Here is an 18,688-nt window from a genome sequence, read left to right as displayed (position 1 = left end):
GCTCTTTCCCATTCACATTTGCACTACCTCCTCCTTTTGTTTGGATAGATCTCCATGAAGCTTTTCTTACATCGGCCTGCAATTCAAATGTTACCTCCTCAGAGAGGCCTTCCTTAATTTACCATGTTGGAAATACCCTTCCACAAACACATACCTGGTCATACTGCATAATTTGACATTCTTATATAGTATTCATAGCATTTTTCAGTACCAGAAAGTATTTTATTTACATAATTTGTTACTTCTCTCGCATACCACCCTCAGGAGAATGTAAAGGTCCATGAGAGTCAGTATCTCATCGGTTTGCTGTAATATACCCAAAGCCTAGGTTTTTGTGAACATCAAATTAGTTTATTCATGTAAGACTCTGAGAATGGGTCAGGCATATTGTACATACTTGTCAGCTGCTGCTATTGTTATTGTTGTTAGTAGAAGTGAGGATAGTGATAATATATTTAGGCATTTGTGAAACTCAATGGAATAATGTATTTTGAATAGATTCAAGGTAATATCTAATTATAAGAACGGAGTACTGTAGTTCAGCACTTCTGTTTTTATAGGATTGAAAAAGTGAAAACAGTCTAAATAATAGTTCTTTGATTGGAAGTGTTTTCCCCATGTTTTCCTCTGAAGAGTTTAGGCAGTTGTGATCAGACCATCAGGATACAGAGATGAGGATCCTCAGAAACACATCCATCTCCTAAAATTGTGAACCAGTTGGGGCATGGGGTTTTTGAAGTCACTTTTGAACTTTTCAGCTAAAAGCCAGTTTTGCTGGAAATGATTACTCATAGATATTAGATTCAAACTACTTTTCTCCCTAATCTAGACATTATGCAAAATCAGGCATCATAGTATGCTCAGAGTGATATTCAGTGTTGTATGCTTCACTGTATGGCATTTTTATTGATGCAGTCATTGAAATAAATGTATGTTTTATAACATTCTGTGTCTCATGAGTTACTCTGCCTTTTGTCTCTGTGTCCATAGGTAACAGTTAACCTCTTCAACATGCAGCATCTGCAGGCTGCTTCCCTTGCAGACAGTTTACAGTCTCTCTGTGATAGTGCCAAACTCTATGACCCAGGCCAAGAGTACAGTGAATTTGTCAAGGCCACAAATTCAACTGAAGAAGACAAAGTTGATGGGTGAGAATTAATGTACAGACAAAATTATTTCAAAATATAAAACACTTAATTGTTAAAGTTTCTGTCTAGTACAAGGAGGTGTCTTTTCTAACTGACAAAATTAACTTAAAAATTTTCTGAGTTCTTTAAATATTATTTTATGTTATCGAAGTAGATATATTTAAGGAACAGATATAATTCACTAACAGTAAGCCTTTGCATTTTGACACAGACTTCTTTTATTTAAGAATTAAAAATCATTTGGGGACATCATATGATGGCTGTACATGTTTTGAATGTCCACAGAATTTAACCTATGTTTTCCACAGAGGTCATGCTAGAAAAGTTAAACCATGCCATGAATTATTAACTATACTTCTGCTGTTCCTTCCCATGTTTCCACTGTAATAAGCACAAATAATTAAAAAGTATTTGCATCTCCTATAAGAAGCTGAACCATGTAGTATTATTTGTTTTTAATATTTAGTTTAATTCATCTGTGATTGTTAAATTAATAGATTTTTCTAAACACAGAATGAAATAGACTGATTATCAGTTATTCTCTGGAGTGTTGAGTTTTGTTTTTTGTCATTGTTGTTGTTTCAGAAATGTAAATAAGCATTTAAATAGTTCCCAAACTTCTGGATTTGGACCTGCCAACTCTTTAGAGGATGTTGTACGCCTTCCTGACAGTTCTAATAAAATTGAAGAGGACAGATGCTCTAACAGTGCAGATATAACAGGTAGTTTTCTACACTAAAAAGAGTGCTAATTTATAAAAGGTCAGATTGTTCGAATGTGATTGTTAAATTAATTTTTGCTCTGGAATTTAAAAATCAGGCCTTAGATTGTAAATTTGTGAGATCTTATTCACAGTTGTTACCATGGTTCCTTTCTTGAAGTTGATAATTGGTTATTGTTAAAGAAATTTGAATTGTCTCACTTGATAGAATGTCAGTATTTTACCTTATGAAATCCACCTGTAGCCAAGTTTTGACTTTGTTCTTTTTATTAAAGGTCCTTCCTTTATAAGATCGTGGACATTTGGGATGTTTAGTGACTCTGAGAGTACTGGAGGGAGCAGCGAATCTAGATCTCTGGATTCAGAATCTATAAGTCCAGGTACATCAATATTTAAGTCTAGCAATGAAACTCATTGAAAGATCAGTCCTTTTTTGGGTATTTTTTGACTACCTTGCTTTTATAGTGAACTTTCATACATAATAGAGAGGAAAGTGTACAATTTAAAAAATAGTTTTTAAAAACCCCTCATATATTCGCCACCCAGCCTAAGAAATAGATGGTTATCAGTATATTAGAAGCCCCTGTACACACCTCTGTGGTAACATTGCCGTATCTCCCACCAGAATAAACCATTATCCTGAAATGTTTTAAAAATATTCCCTAGCTATTTTAAATGTTTCTAGTACTTCTATCTGGTGAAGTTTTGCTCTCTTCTGAATGTTATACAAATTGAATTACACTATTGTGACTTCATGTATTTTTTTTAAGATCTATGTGAATGTAGGTAGTCATCTTTATTTTCACTGCTGTATATTCTGTGACTATAACTGTCATCTTTTGGATTGTTTGGTACTTAATTGCTATAATAAACAATGTCATTTTGCTATTTCTATGCCTGCAACTACTTATTCTTGTTAATTTTTTACAAATGTGCTTTAAGATACTTTGATACAGATTATCTCATGGTCCCCAGAGAGAAACAGAGTAAGCATTTTGAATTCTCCATTAGTGGCTTCTAAGAGGGCGATTTGCCTAGGTTATACAGCTAGCAGTAGAAGAAGGTAGCAGTTGAACTCATGAGATTCTTACATCCAACATTCTTCCTTTACACCTCTACCAAAGACTGCTCCAGGCCCATTCTTTCTGGCAACGTTTCTTTCTTCTAGGATCTTAATAGATAGATTATAGGATTTAAGCCATCTCAGATTCCAAGGCCTTTTTCTTCTCTTACATATTGCAGAAGTTTTACTGATTTAGATAAATCTCTTATATTTAAAGTTAGAAAAATATTTTCACGCAGCACTGTGTTTGTAGGATGATTATCACCTGCCACTTTGCTGCCTTCTTTAAAAGTAGCACTGTTCAAGGAACATTCTGGAAATGTGAGCCTAATATTGAACTGAATATTTGTAATTAGCTTTGTAACAACAAACTGGTTCTAGGTAGCTCCAGAAATTATGACCCAATCTAGAGCAAGCCCCATATTATTTAGGATCCCATAAAACTTCATGTGGTAAAGACAAAATTTTAGAAACCACATCACCTGATAAATGGGTGAAAACCTGGGAATGCCTTGCCTGGGAAAAAGGAAAATTGGAGACCTGTCAGCTGTCCTCAAATACTGGAAGTGAAAAGGGATTAAAGTTAGAGTACTTGTTTTCTCCGTTTGGGAAAAATATGACCAAGCCTGGGATTTATAGGGAGGCAGTTTTCTGTTCAGTAATGTAAGAAATGCATTTTACATTTAGAATAGTTATAAAATGGAGCAATACAACTTTGTGATTTGTCAGTCATTGGGGGCACATTCAAAGTGAAAACTAGATAGCTACCTTTAAGCATATTGTGGAGAAGAATCCTTTGGTGAAGAGGATGTTCTTTAAAATCATTTGTAAAGGCTTTTCTAACTCTGAATTTGAAACTGTTAAGGCCTTGCATTAAGGTGAATTCTTCCACTTAGATGTAGGCCTGTGGAGAGGGAGTAAATAAACCTCATTACCAGTTGAGCTGCTTCCAAACATGCTTTGATACATATGCAGTGTCCTTTGCTGACATAGCGTGTATACTGTGGTCTCAGCTCCCTGCCAGTATCACTGGGCTATTGTTCCTGGTTCCCAGTCTGCCGTCTTGCCAGTAACATAAATGTGATGTTACTGTTGGGTTGTTGTATTCAAAGATTTTTGTATCTTTTAGAAAGCTTTTGGTTTAATCGTATACATTTATAACTTAATTCAGCAAACATTTAATGACAATTTTACTGTTGTGCCAGCTACTCTGTCATATATTAGGTATTAGACATGAATGGAAAATATCAGCTATACTTGTGAAGTTTACCATATCTAATACTTACCATCGGAAGTTGGCAGTAAAGTGTTATTGGACTACATGAGCCTCAGTTTTAAATTTGTTCAGGAAAATCAGATTTGGTTAAATATCTTTTCATTTCCAGGAATGAGTATCAGAATTCCCTGTTACCCAGAGAATGAGAATGGAAGCAAATTTTTACATTGAAGCTAATAAAATAGTATGACTTTTGTTAATTCAAAAGTGTTTTCATTTCCTATTTCAAAGATCCTACAATGAATGGTCAGGTAATTGTATCCACAATTTTCTTTTAGGAGACTTTCATCGAAAACTTCCACGAACACCATCCAGTGGAACTATGTCCTCTGCAGATGATCTAGATGAAAGAGAGCCATCTTCCCCTTCAGAAACTGGTATTGTATTTACCTGAATTAAGTCCCACTAAACCAGCTGAATCAGTAGCACTGCATGATATTAGAAAAATAGTATAATTTTAAAGAATCAATACTTTCTTGTGTATTAAACAAAAAAAATTCACCATGACTTAAATATATCCCAACAATTATGTAGAAGTACGAGTTGATAATGTATTAATTAAATGTTACAAACACAAATATTAGAATAGGCAGCAAAACTACTGATGTAAAATATATTGGCATGGTGCTAAAATAACAGGCTAGATATCATGTGTTTTCATAAACCTAATACTATGACTTAGTGTTAAAAGGGTTGGGGTGCATAAAAAATTCTAAAAAGCTCCTTCAAAAGAAACAATGCAAGAAACCAAGCAAGAAAACTAAGTAAGTGTACTTCTTGAGGATAAGGAAGTTGTGGATTTTGAAGGATAAAGTTAAATCAGTTACCTTAACAACTTGAATTAGAGGCGTATAAATTCGTTTTGTACGTTTAATGCCTACAGATACCTGGTTTGGCATCATTTCCTAAATTAATGGAATATGTGACCTCCAGTATAGTATTAATATGTAACTAGCTGATATTAACTATAATTTTATAGTAAATTAAGAAAGCTTTATCTGTAATGCAGATAATGCTCACACTCTAACCTCACACAGCTATTTTTCTTTGTTTATGGGGACTTTTTCTAATGCCTCCTATGACACCCTTCCCAGCTCTATGAAAGAACATGTTAATAATAGTGTAAATACGCTGATTCTGAAAACATTATGCCGTGTTATTATTCATAGCAATGACTTGGTGACGACTTTTACTCATAGCTAAAATGCTTGATAAAAGTGCCTTTTAAGAGATCTATAAATTGGACCTATAAATTGGATGCTAAGCAGCTATTTTGATATTACAGATTCAAAGCTTTTTATAATATATGAACGATTACAGGGTTTAAAGATTATTCAAAATATGGTATCACATGGTATAATTTTTCTATCATTTTACAATTTTTATAAATTATTTCTCTCGCAAGGACCCAATTCCCTTGGAACATTTAAGAAAACATTGATGTCAAAGGCAGCTCTCACACACAAGTTTCGCAAATTGAGATCCCCCACGAAATGTAGGGATTGTGAAGGCATTGTAGTGTTCCAAGGTGTTGAATGTGAAGAGGTAAGATCTTTGTGGAATTGTGTTGGCCCTTTTATGCTTTTTGTTTTCTACTCTTTTGTTATTAATTTTACTTTTTAGGATCTTTTGCAAATATATGTTTAATTGTTCTGCAGTATGCCTTCTATAATTTTATGTTTTGTTTTGTTGTTAAATCTTTCAAATACCACAAGTAATACCGCTTAAACTCACTTTTGTTGTGTTACCCTCCACCTGCAGTTTACCCAGTTGTGAGTTTTAAGGTTAACCAGTTTCAAACTATCATTTTCTTGTAGTGTCTCCTTGTTTGTCATCGAAAGTGTTTGGAAAATTTAGTCATTATTTGCGGTCATCAGAAACTTCCAGGAAAAATACAATTATTTGGAGCAGAATTCACACAAGTTGCAAAAAAGGAACCAGATGGTATCCCTTTTATACTCAAAATATGTGCCTCAGAGATTGAAAATAGAGCTTTGTGTCTACAGGTACATTATAACTCTTAAAATTTTAAAAAGCATAAATGCCTGTGTAACCTATTCTAATGAAGAGGAGACTTTAAAGGAAAATAATGTTCAGGGGTTTTGTTTTGTTTTGTTTTGTTTCTGAGACAGGGTCTCACTCTGTTGCCCAGGCTGGAGTACAGTGGCATAATCACTGCTCACTGCAGTCTTGACCTCCCAGACTCAACCAACCCTCCCACTTCAGCCTCCTGAGTAACTGGGACCACAGGCACGTGCCACCACGCCTGGCTAATTTTAAAAAAAAATGTCTGTAGAGATGGGGTCTCCTTATGTTGCCCAGGCTGGTGGTCTTGAACTCTAGGCTCAAGTGATATTCCCGCTTCCGCCTCCCAGGCACCTGGCCAATGCACAATCTTTAATAACTAAATTTTTTCAGATTTCTACAGAAAATGTTACCTCATTTGGCCTTGAATAGTTTTTTCTAAAATACTAATAAAATTTGAAATAGAATGAAAAGATTGAAAATCAAATATATGTAGATTTAGCTATTTGCACTAAAGAATTTTGCAAAATTTTTTTCTTTTCTATTGAAGGGAATTTATCGTGTGTGTGGAAACAAAATAAAGACTGAAAAACTGTGTCAAGCTTTGGAAAATGGAATGCACTTGGTAGACATTTCAGAATTTAGTTCACATGATATCTGTGACGTCTTGAAATTATACCTTCGGCAGGTAAAATTTTTACCCTTGAAACCCACCATTAAATTAAAAACAGCAAAAATCTGATTTGTATTTTGCTGATAACATTTGCTACACATGTTTTTTCATTGGCATAGACGGTATGGGTGTCTTGCTGATTATTAGTGCATGGGTCAAAGAGTATATTAAATATATGTACAGTTTAAAGAAAAATAAAAACAAACTCATCTCCCATCACCCACCTTAAGAAAATAGAATATTACTGTACCTTATAAAAAACCCCCACGTTCCTCTTCCAAGTTACATCCGCCTAACTCCACCAAAGAGGTCTTTAATAATCATAACTCTCTCTCTTTTCTTAATAGTTTTAATACGTGTTATTTATTCCTAAACAATGTATTGTTAACCTTTGGAAAATTGACTTGAAAGCATAAATCTAACTGTGTAAGGCAATCCCAGTATCCACACAGTTATATGAAGTAAATAAAACAGTGTCTGGATCGTAGGCTGGCTTTGCCTTCGTTGATATTTTAAAATAGCCATTGTGATAGGGTAGTGGTCAAGATCATGAATGTGTCCTGGGAACACGTAATTTACTACATTTGGACCATCTGAAAGGACTGTCCTGTAAGCTGGGTACTGCACATTCTAGTGGGAATATGGTCAGGGAGTAGGCTGCTCTCTCTTTTTTTTTCCTCACTGTTAAACCTGTAGTTTACAGGAGTAGGTCCAAAGACCTACTCGGTGGGACGAAATAAATGGCTTTAGTAGCATCAAGCAGCAGCTCATGGAGGGATTGCAAAAACTTAATCAGCACATTGTCATGAGACAAGTACAAAAAAAGATCTGAGCCAAGCTTAGCTGATACTCTGTCCTCGGGTGAAAATGAAGAGATAATGTCAGAGAAAATAGCGATGATAGTCCTCAACATATCAATCTCTGCAGTTCTGTTGCTCCCAGCTGGATCCTTTAAAAAAATTTTTTTTAAATTGACATGTAATAATTGTACACATTTATAGAGTACACAGTGATGTTTTGGTATATGTGATGCATAGTGATCAGCTCAGGGTAATTAGCCCAGCCGTCATCTCAAACATTTATCATTTCTCCATTTGAGGAACATTCAACACCCTCCTTTGAGTTATTTGAAAGTATGTAATATATTATTGTTAACTACAGTCATCTTACAGTGGTATAAAACACCAGAACTTACTCCTCCTTATCTAGCTATAATTTTGTACTGGATTTTTAAAAATATGGTAACTAGCTGCCATCCTGGGATATCTCTTCCACCTTCTCCTCATTTTTGAGGAAATGCCTGTCATGTCTTCCCTTTTTTTGTTGTTTTTGTTTTTGTTTTATTCTCCTGTTTTGGTCATGCCCATACTTGAGCAAGGTAGAATAGCAGTAAATATTTAAAACCTTATTTATCCATGAATGTCTTTATATTCTACTCTCTTGAATGGAAATATCATGGTGTTGATAGTGTGGAAGGTTGTAATATTCTAGGCTGAAAATTATTTTTCTTCAGAAATTCAAAGGTGTTTTTTTGTTGTCTTCACCTAAAATCCTTCTCATTTCTAACTCCTTGTATGTGGCCTATGAGTTTGTCTCTGAAAGCTTGTAGAATCTTCTTTTTTTCCCTTTATCCTAAAATTGTATAAGTATGTGTTTCGATGTGGGTATATTTTATCCATTATTCAGGGCACTCCATGAGCACTGCCAATCCTGGTTAGTCCTTTAGTTTTTGGAACTTATCATTTTGCTGCTCATTTCTTCCCCTCTATTTTCTCTTTGCTTTCCATCTGGAACTCTTATTTGGATACTTGACAACCTGGACAGGTTCTCAAGTTCCCTTATCTTTTCTCTATCATTCATTTCTTTTTTTGTTTTCTTACAACACTTTCTAAGAGATTTCCTCAGCTTTATCTTTCTTCCTTGCTGTGAACTATTTCATTCCTGGTATCATGTTTCAATTTTCCAAAACTGTGGTTTTTGTTCTTTTTGCAACTTTCTTCCTTTTTTAATGACTGCAGTATCTGAGGATATTTATAGTTTTTTTTTTTTTTTTTAATAGTTTAATCCTTTTTTTTTTAAAGGATTCTTTTCTTGGCTTATTCTCTAGCCTTGCCCAATAGAAATATAATGTGAGCCACATATTACAATATTAAATTTTCTAGTAGCCACATAAACAGGTGAAATTAGTTTAATATTTTACTTAAACTGAAAATACCATTTGAACATTTAATCAGTATTTTTAAATTATTAATGAAATCATTTTACCTTTTTTTGTTACTGAGTCTTTAAAATCTGCTATGTTTTGTTCATTTAAAGTACATTTCAGTTTAGACCAGCCACATTTCCAGTGCTCAGTAGCCGTATGTGCCTTGTGGCCACCATGTTAACAGCACAGTCCTAGACCTTTACTTTTTTTTTTTTTTTCCCTACTCATTTTGATTTCTGTCTCCGTGGTTGTCTGCTTAAAATGAAAGAGTTGAAAATTGAATCTCTTTCGAAGCTCCTGAACACATGAAGTCTTTGAAGACTTTGAGCTTTATTGTAGGGTGATGTAGGTGGACTGTTTGGGAAACACTTGATGCCTCTATCGCTATAGGTTTCTGTTCATGGGGGAGTCTGATACCCCAGAGAAGAGTCTTTTCTTGCCTAGAGTGTGGTGCCAGTCCTGTAAGAGCCAAGCAGGCTAAGAAGGTCTCAGGATCTCTATGTTTAGAACAGCATGTGTAGCCACTAAATCCCCATTTTCAGATAGTTGCCCATCTGTCCTTTGTGTTTGATATTGCCCATCCAGAGACTCTTTGTTTTATACTGCCTGGAGAAGAAATCTTGAGACTTCTCGGGAAGAGGCTGCTCAGAAGAGTCAAGTGGCAACAGGGATCTACAGATCTTAGCCATCTCAGATAGCCCACGCTCCAGCAGTTTCAGAAGACCTAATGCTGACAGTCCCTGAGTCTCCTTAGGATTCTGTCAGTCATGTTGGTTCACAGTTTGAGATTTCAGCTTTCTCAGAGCTGCTAAGTCAGTACTTGTTCATTTGCTCTTCAACTCTTCAGCTTATGAAGTCATGCTTTCGTCTCCTCTCCTATTCTCGCACTCCTGTGGGCTTACTGTATTTTAGTGGGATTGCAGGGAAAGAAATTGGGTATAATTGTTGAATCTACCATGTTAGCCCAGGAAACTACTGGCATATCTTTAATCACATTTTACAGGACTCTTAGCTGAAAAATGGAGGCCAAGTAGCGTTGAATGACTATAAATCTCGTAATGAATCGTCCTTTATCTCTTCTAGCCAGGCAAGGAGAGGAAATGAATAGGGTCCAATACTATCAGCTCTCATTCTGTCTCAGGAATACTATGTGATGGAGACTTTCTTGTGAGAAAGCATGTTCCATTCTTAAAACAATGTTAGAGAGTAGCCTTAATGCTACTCATTTACTGTGTAGGAAATCTGCAGCTCCAAGAGGTGTTAAGTGACTTCCTTCAGATCCCAGAGTAGTGTGGGTAGAAATTGATTTCAAGGCTGCGCCTCTCTAGGACCAGCAGAGGAAACCAGAGAAAGGGGCACCTACCTCACCACTGATAAAATAGAACATCAGGTAGTAGTTAGAGGTACCCTGTGTTTCATCACAGAGCAAGTGGAAACATTGAAATTCGGTATGACACCGGGCAGATCAAAATGGCATGCCCTTTGTTAGTTTGAGAAGGTACTTTTTCTTTTGACCTATTTATGACAATTCAAGGTGTGTTAAAAAATTAGATAAATAAAATGTTGACAATGTTTTCTTGCTGTTTCTCTCATATCAAGAAAATTCAGTTTATTTGCCTTTTTAATTAATTTGACTTATTTTATGCATTATCCTGGGTTTTATTTCAATAAAACAGTTGAAGATCATACTAACTTTGGGGGAGTCATGAATGTAATTGGTATAGGATATATATCAGACTTGTAAAATTCCATCATGCAGCTTTAGGTTTAGTTTTACTGATTATCAGTTAAGTCATTTTTAATACAGATACAATTTATGATGATGATTCTAGGTTTACTTTATAGACCACATCTGTAGCAAACATTTACATTACTAAATGTGGATTGACTTTAAATCTTCTTAATGTAAAGGGACATCCTAAATCGTTCTGAAACTGTTAGTAATGGTTGATTATGAACAGAAAAAAAGAGGACTCACCCCAGTGTAATTTTATTTCTTTAGCTCCCAGAACCATTTATTTTATTTCGACTGTACAAGGAATTTACAGACCTTGCAAAAGAGATCCAGCATGTGAATGAAGAGCAAGAGGCAAAAAAGGATGGTCTCGAAGACAAAAAATGGCCAAATACGTGTATAGAAATAAACCGAATTCTTCTAAAAATCAAAGACCTTCTAAGACAATTGCCAGCATCAAATTTTAACAGTCTTCATTTCCTTATAGTACATCTAAAGCGGTAAGAATTCTATATAACGAGAACATTCATTAATGGGCAATTGATTTTGTTTTGTTTTGATTTTAATTGTGATAAAAGCCAAATCTACATAACAAAATTTACTTTCTTAGCCATTCTTTTTTTTTTTTTTTTTTTGGGGAGACAGAGTCTTGCTCTGTCGCCCAGGCTGGAGTGCAGTGGCAAGATCTTGGCTCACTGCAACCTCCGCCTCCTGGGTTCAAGCGATTCTTCTGCCTCAGCCTCCCGAGTAGCTGGGATTACAGGTGCACGCCACCATGCCCAGCTAATTTTTGTATTTTTAGTAGAGGCAGGGTTTCAACATACTGGCCAGGCTAGTCTCAAACTCCTGACCTCATGATCTGCCCACCTCAGTCTCCCAAAGTGCTGGGATTACAGGTGTGAGCCATCACACCTGGCACTTCTTAGCCATTCTTAAGTGTTAAGTGTGTTCATATTGTTGCAGTGTTACTTTTAAAATGAACATTTCATCTCCAATCTGTGCAAGGGAAGGGGAGACATTGAAGATATATGTACTTGCAGCCAACATGGTTCCCTCAGATGCCTCCTGTGTGCCAGGCTCTGGCTGGCTAAACAAGGATGAAAACACAGGGCTTCAGCCATCTGTTGGTCTCATCAGCTGCAGGGACAGATCTGCAGACAAGCAGAGTACAGCATCATTGTTCTAACAGCTATGTACAGCATGCAGAGGAAGATTGTGTGGTCAGGGCATAAATCAGAGGAGATAGCCCTTGAATCAGACTTACAGAACCAAGTAGTATCTTGGTGGGCAAAATTACACAGAAGAGCATTCCAGGCACAAAGTCACAGACATAGAGACACAAGAGCACACTGTGCATCTGAGAAATACAAGTGAATTGGTTAGGCTGCAATACAGCAAGAGCAGTAGCAGAAACTGAGCCAGCTAGAGGCCTGATAAAGTTTTGCGTGCCTGGTAGGTGCACTGACCATCTTGCTTCGGTACGCACTAAAGATTTTTGAGCTAGGGATTTGACAGGCTCAGATTTGCCTTTTAGATATTTTGGCAGCAATATGGAAACTAGGTTGAAGAGGAGGCCTTTATTACAATTCAGATCTCCTTGAATAATCATAGAAATAAAAGGTGGTAAGAGCTTCAAGTGAGGCCAGAGGAGTGGGGATGGTGTTGGAACTGAGATCTTCAGAAGGGAGAGTCATCTAGACTTGAAGACTGGAGATGGGTAGTGAGAGAACTGACAATGATGTTTAGGTTCCCAGTATAAGGACTTGGGAGGATATACCATATACTGAGATGGGAGCAGTTTTTAGGGGTATTTTTTCTTTCTGCTGGTAAAACTGTAGTACTTCCTTCTACTTGAAATTTATTTCAATACTGTGAAACTGTGAAACTCTATTTGGCATGTGGTCAATATTTTAATCAAATAAATATAACCTTTTCCTAGACTTTTTCCCCCTAGTATTCTTATGCAGCTCATTTTTCCTCCACCCTCTCTATTCCATAGTAAACTACAGTCAAGGAACTCTAATAGGCAAATCTTATGCAACTTTATGTGTTCTACTTTGCAGGGTAGTAGATCATGCAGAAGAAAACAAGATGAACTCCAAAAACTTGGGGGTGATATTTGGACCAAGTCTCATCAGGCCAAGGCCCACAACTGCTCCTATCACCATCTCCTCCCTTGCTGAGTATTCAAACCAAGCACGCTTGGTGGAGTTCCTCATTACTCACTCACAGAAGATCTTCGATGGGGCCCTACAGCCGCAAGATGTCATGTGTAGCACAGGTGTTTTTTCACCTCAGGTTGATCAAGGCTGTTTTCCAAAGCCTCTGTTATCACCAGAAGAAAGAGACCCTGAACGTTCCATGAAGTCACTATTTTTTCCTTCAAAGGAAGTGAGTTTGACCTTTATGGAATTATATTAGAACTTTGTAATGTTTATGTTAATAAGTTAAAAATCTTTGAACTCTTTATTTTGAGGTTGTATTTTACTTCTTCCATTTTAAAAATTATCTTCCATCAACAGGATATCCATACTTCAGAGAGTGAAAGCAAAATTTTTGAACGAGCTACATCATTTGAGGAGTCAGAACGCAAGCAAAATGCGTTAGAAAAATGGGATGCATGTCTCAGTGGTGAGTAGCCATGTTAAAAAAAAAAGTTTGCTGACTTAAAACTGCCAGTAGAACCATGATTAAAGTCAAGGTGAGGGGTGATGAGGGAAGCCAGAGAATGAAGTTTTATTAGTTAACAAATCTTGACCAGCCATTGAGAAAGTTGCCTTTTAGTGTACTTTGCATTTAAATGAATGTCACTCTTCATAAAAGTCTTTCTTGTAATAAGGACATCTTGGAGGTCATAATGTTTTTTGTGTTCCTTCCGAATTTTGTTTTCGTTTCTGCATTTTGCCATCAGCTAAAATCAAGGTAGAAATGTGTTGAGCAATGTGATATTCATTAGTATCTTCTGGTTCCATAATTCAGTGCATTGAACTAATTGTTCATATGGAGTCAAACTAGACTCTTAAAAAAATTTAGAGTCCTCCTTTTTTTTTGACATGCTTTTTACCTGTGGCCTACATTTAACCCATTAAACACAGAGATGTGTATGTATTTTTTATTTCCTTGACTACAGTCATTTTATTCACTTATTTTCTCTTTATAATATTAGTTGCTGTCATTGCTAGTTGTTAAGCTGGTGGGAAAGCTTCCATTTGTATTGTCATTTCTACATTGTTATAGCTAAATTCCAAGTTTTTACATTGCAGCCATATATGTTAAATTTAATGTGTAATCAAGTATCAGTGAGCATAGGGTCTAAAAAGGAAAGGAGTGATGGACATGGTGGTTCACACCTGTAATCCCAGCACTTTGGGAGGCCAAGGCGGGCGGATCACCTGAGGTCAGGAGTTTGAGACCAGCTTGGCCAACATGGTGAAATCCCATCCCTACTAAAAATACAAAAAATAGCCAGGCATGGTGACGGGCACCTGTAATCCCAGCTACTCAGGAGGCTGAAGCAGGAGAATCACTTGAACCCTAGAGGCAGAGGTTGCAGTGAGCTGAGAATGTGACAAGTGAAATTCTGTCTCAAAAAAAAAAAAAAAGGAAAGGAACTAACATTTACCAGGTACCTGCCTGTTCTGTGCTAAGCACTGTGCTTATTTGTTTTGATTCTATTTGATCATCATCATAGTTCTGTGCTATAAAGAGCATTATCCTCATTCAGCCCATAACCAACCATCTGAAAGAGACTAAGTAATGCCAAAGATTGTGCTCCTAATACATTTGAACCCAGTTCTGATTGCTAAACCTAACCTTTTTCACTATCCCATGAAGCTCTTAGGAACAATAATAATAATAAATGTCACTTTCCAGTGTTTATTACATACAACATAATTTTAAGCACTTTTCCTAGTAGATCATTTAGATCACACAGCAACATAGATACACATAGGAGTCTTTTTTCACAGATGAAGACACATAGCCACTGGCAGTGGCTAGACAGTGATTGCCTAGCCCAGTGCAGAAGTGGCAGGCAGGGCTGAGCCAGGACCCAGGCAACTGTGCTTCAGAGTCTGTACTCTTCTCCATTATGCTCTAAGTTTTTCCCTCAGAAATTTAAGAATATACATTGGTGCTTACAGTCCAATTGCAAGGAACCAGGTCCTTTAGAATGCTCTATAAATGTGTGGAGGACCCGGGAAAGCAAATCAAAAGAGCTTTGGCCCGGGTGTGGTGGCTCACACCTATGATTCCAACACTTTGGGAGGCCGGAGTGTGCGGATCTTGAAGTCAGGAGTTCAGGACCAGCCTGGCCAACATGGTGAAACCCTGTCTCTATTAAAAATACAAAAATTATCTGGACATGGTGGCAGGCACCTGTAATCTCAGCTATTCAGGAGGGTGAGGCAAGAGAATCACCTGAACCCAGGAGGCGGAGGTTGCAGTGAACCAAGATAACGCCACTGTACTCCAGCCTGGGTGACAGAGTGAGACTGTCTCAAAAAACAAAAGTGAAACAAAACAAAAAAAAGAGCCTTGGAACCCAGGGAAGAGAGGCCAGCAGTCCCAGGTGTAGAAGAAGGTCAGATGATATGACGACCAAAAAGTTACTCTGGTGGGTACCTGTCTGCAAACCACTGCCTAAAAGATGTGGGTGAAGGACTGGGTGGCAGGGACAGGATTGCATGCTGTGCTTGGGGCCAGCTGCAGCTCAAAGTCAGGATGGCGTTGAGGCACGGAGTTGGTGGATGTGTTTCGGCAGTGAACAGAAAAGCAGGAGAATGGAGGGCTGGAACATTCCTGGAATTGGAATTTTTTAGGATAGATGCAGGAACTGAGGCTTTTAAGTGAGAAAACATGGACTGTGAGTTCAGACTGTAGAAGAAAGAAAATCTGGGAGCAGATGGGGAAAATGGCATTTTTTAACTTAAAAGCATTCAGCCTTCATTTGACAGAATGGATGTTATGCTTTATTAGTTAATCAGATAAGGAGAGCATCTAAGTAATCTAATATGATGTTCTCCCTGGGTTGAGTGTAACTGAAAAGCAGATTGAGTGAGTTGGCAAAATCCTTGGGATTCAGGGCACAGTTACATCTGGTTGGTGTGTAAATTAGTGTCACTTTTCTGAGGTTAATTTTCCCATGTCTACCTATTGACATTGTGATAATCTTTTGTCCCAGAAAGTACTTGTTCATGCACAGCACTTAAAAGGAAGTTACTCAGCAAGTGTTTTTTGGTATTTTGTAGCTGTTCATATTGATTTAAATGAGTAAAAAATTTGAACTTTTAAATTCAATATACACCTTTAATACTGTGCAAATGTTTAACTCCTCTGCATAGATAACTGAGAATATTACTTTAGAAAAAATATGTAAGACTTGTATTGTCTTGATACAGTGTTCATCTCTAACTCATTCAGACTTTCTTATTAACCATGTGCCATGAACTTAAATAGATTGCTTTCATTTTCAGACAAAGCACAGTTGCTTCTAGACCAGGAGGTTGAATCAGCATCCCAAAAGACAGAAGATGGTAAAACCCCTAAGCCACTTTCTCTGAAATCTGATAGGTCATCAACAAACTGTGTGGAGAGGCATACTCCAAGGACCAAGATTAGACCTGTAAGTTTGCCTATAGATAGACTACTTCTTGCAAGCCCTCCTAAGGAGAGAAATGGTAGAAATATGGGAAATGTAAATTTAGACAAGTTTTGCAAGAATCCTGCCTTTGAAGGAGTTAATAGAAAAGACACTGCTACTACTGTTTGTTCCAAATTTAATGGCTTTGACCAGCAAACTCTACAAAAAATTCAGGACAAACAGTATGAACAAAACAGTCTAACTGCCAAGACTACAATGATCGTGCCCAGTGCACTCCAGGAAAAAGGAGTGACAACAAGCCTCCAGATTAGTGGGGACCATTCTGTCAATGCCACTCAGCCCAGTAAGCCATACACAGAGCCAGTCAGGTCAGTGAGAGAGGCGTCTGAGAGACGGTCTTCGGATTCCTACCCTCTCGCTCCTGTCAGAGCACCCAGAACACTGCAGCCTCAACATTGGACAACATTTTATAAACCACATGCTCCCGCCATCAGTATCAGGGGGAATGAGGAGAAGCCAGCTTCACCCTCAGCAGCAGTGCCTCCTGGCACAGCTCACGATCCCCAGGGTCTCATGGTGAAGTCAAGGCCGGACCCAGACAAAGCATCAGCTTGTCCTGGGCAGGCAACTGGTCAACCTAAAGAAGACTCTGGGGAGCTTGGCTTGCCTGATGTGAATCCAACATGTCAGAGACCAAAGCTAAAACGAATGCAACAGTTTGAAGACCTCGAAGATGAAATTCCACAATTTGTGTAGGGTTGTCAAATTTCAGGGGTTTTTTGTTGTTGTTATTGTTGTTGTGTTATTTTGTGGTATTGTGCTTATTTTGTGAAAGAGTGTTTTGACAGGGCCCCTTTTGTATAGGACTGCCAAATCATGGGTTTTGCCTTTTGTTGTTGTATCGTATTACCCTCTGTTGGTAATACTGAATGATAGAATGTTTTGATAGGGTCACATTTGTGCCTCACTGGAATTATCTTTAAATTCTGTATTTTTGAAGTTGTGAATAAGATAGGTGGATTCATATTTTTTAAAGTTCAGTTGACTTTTCCCACCAAATGGTCCATTTGAATGCATCCCTAATATATGATAATAGTTCTCAACTAATAGGTGCAATTTGGGAAAATCAGGTTTATTTTTTGGAGTGAAACTATTATAAGTGCTTATTTATAAAAGGAATGTTTCTGAATGCAAGTGCCTAAAAAGATTTTGTTGGTATGAATATGTTTTTTCACATAACTTTATACTGCATCTTTTACATTTGTGCTTTTTTAAGATACATATGTAAGCTCTTATTTTTCATTTGGCAATTCACTTAATTTTTAAATGTTTACATAATGGCCAGAAGGCTTGCAAATCTGTATTTAATTGCATTTTAATTAATTGCCAGTTTTTACATGTGATAGTCAATTACATTGTATAAAGAAAATGCACTTAAACATGTTTCTAAATTATATAGTTCAGTTATGTTGTATTTGGCATTAGATGGTTTTAATACATTTGGTAGTTTTTTCACCCCTTGGCTTTATTTTATATAAACTTTTGTTATTCAGCAGTTCTGAACTTTTTGGTATTTTTTAAATGGTCCAAAAAATGCATGTGTCAGAAGTTTTTAAATTCAGTGCATTTCCTCTTGATTTGTCTGGGTTAAAACCATTCCTTTTGTATGAAATGTTTTGACTTATGAATCATTTTATGTACTTGTTCTACCAGGATTGTCAACCACTGAAAGTGTATATTCCATCCAAATCAAGCTAAAATTTATTTAAGTTGATTCTGAGAGTACAGGTCAGTAAGCCTCATTATTTGGAATTTGAGAGAAGGTATAGGTGATTGGATCTGTTTCATTTATAAAATGTCCAGTTTTTAGGACTAGTACATTCCTGTTATTTTCTGGGTTTTATCATTTTGTCTAAAATAGGATATAAAAGGGACAAAAAATAAGTAGACTGTTTTTGTATGTGTGAATTATATTTCTACTAAATGTTTTTGTATGACTGTTATACTTGATAATATATATATATATATCAACTTGTTAAATTATTTCAAGTTCTCGTGGCTTCTTTTCAATTGTTGCCTATTACAGTATGAGAGTTTAAGGTTATTAACCATTGGCTTAGAAGTCAACACCTGGGATCATACATCCCTTGACTACAATGTGGAATGAGTTTTATGGAAACTTGTTTTATAGTTCTATGTGATGTGAAGGTCTAGGGAGCAATAACCAGCCCTTTTTTTT

General features: G+C 36.7%; 1 protein-coding gene across 3 annotated transcripts in view; it reads left to right on the top strand.

Moving 5' to 3' along the window:
- ARHGAP29 (Rho GTPase activating protein 29) overlaps positions 1–18,477 on the top strand; it is a 65,058-nt gene extending 46,581 nt beyond the window's left edge. For all 3 annotated transcript variants that reach the window (XM_050777795.1, XM_050777894.1, XM_050777932.1), the window contains 11 exons: positions 991–1,148; positions 1,734–1,870; positions 2,145–2,249; positions 4,487–4,585; positions 5,614–5,753; positions 6,026–6,214; positions 6,784–6,921; positions 11,115–11,347; positions 12,911–13,238; positions 13,370–13,478; positions 16,322–18,477. In XM_050777795.1, coding sequence (XP_050633752.1) covers positions 991–1,148; positions 1,734–1,870; positions 2,145–2,249; positions 4,487–4,585; positions 5,614–5,753; positions 6,026–6,214; positions 6,784–6,921; positions 11,115–11,347; positions 12,911–13,238; positions 13,370–13,478; positions 16,322–17,205 — 2,520 coding nt within the window. In that variant the 3' untranslated portion in view covers positions 17,206–18,477. The remainder of the gene's footprint in view (positions 1–990; positions 1,149–1,733; positions 1,871–2,144; positions 2,250–4,486; positions 4,586–5,613; positions 5,754–6,025; positions 6,215–6,783; positions 6,922–11,114; positions 11,348–12,910; positions 13,239–13,369; positions 13,479–16,321) is intronic.
- Positions 18,478–18,688: the final 211 nt, after the last annotated feature.

The sequence above is a fragment of the Macaca thibetana genome, chromosome 1, assembly GCF_024542745.1.
Source record: "Macaca thibetana thibetana isolate TM-01 chromosome 1, ASM2454274v1, whole genome shotgun sequence".
Classification (NCBI taxonomy): Eukaryota; Metazoa; Chordata; class Mammalia; order Primates; family Cercopithecidae; genus Macaca; species Macaca thibetana.
The sequence above is the reverse complement of the archived record's forward strand: the minus strand, read 5'-3'. Positions and strand labels throughout refer to the sequence as shown.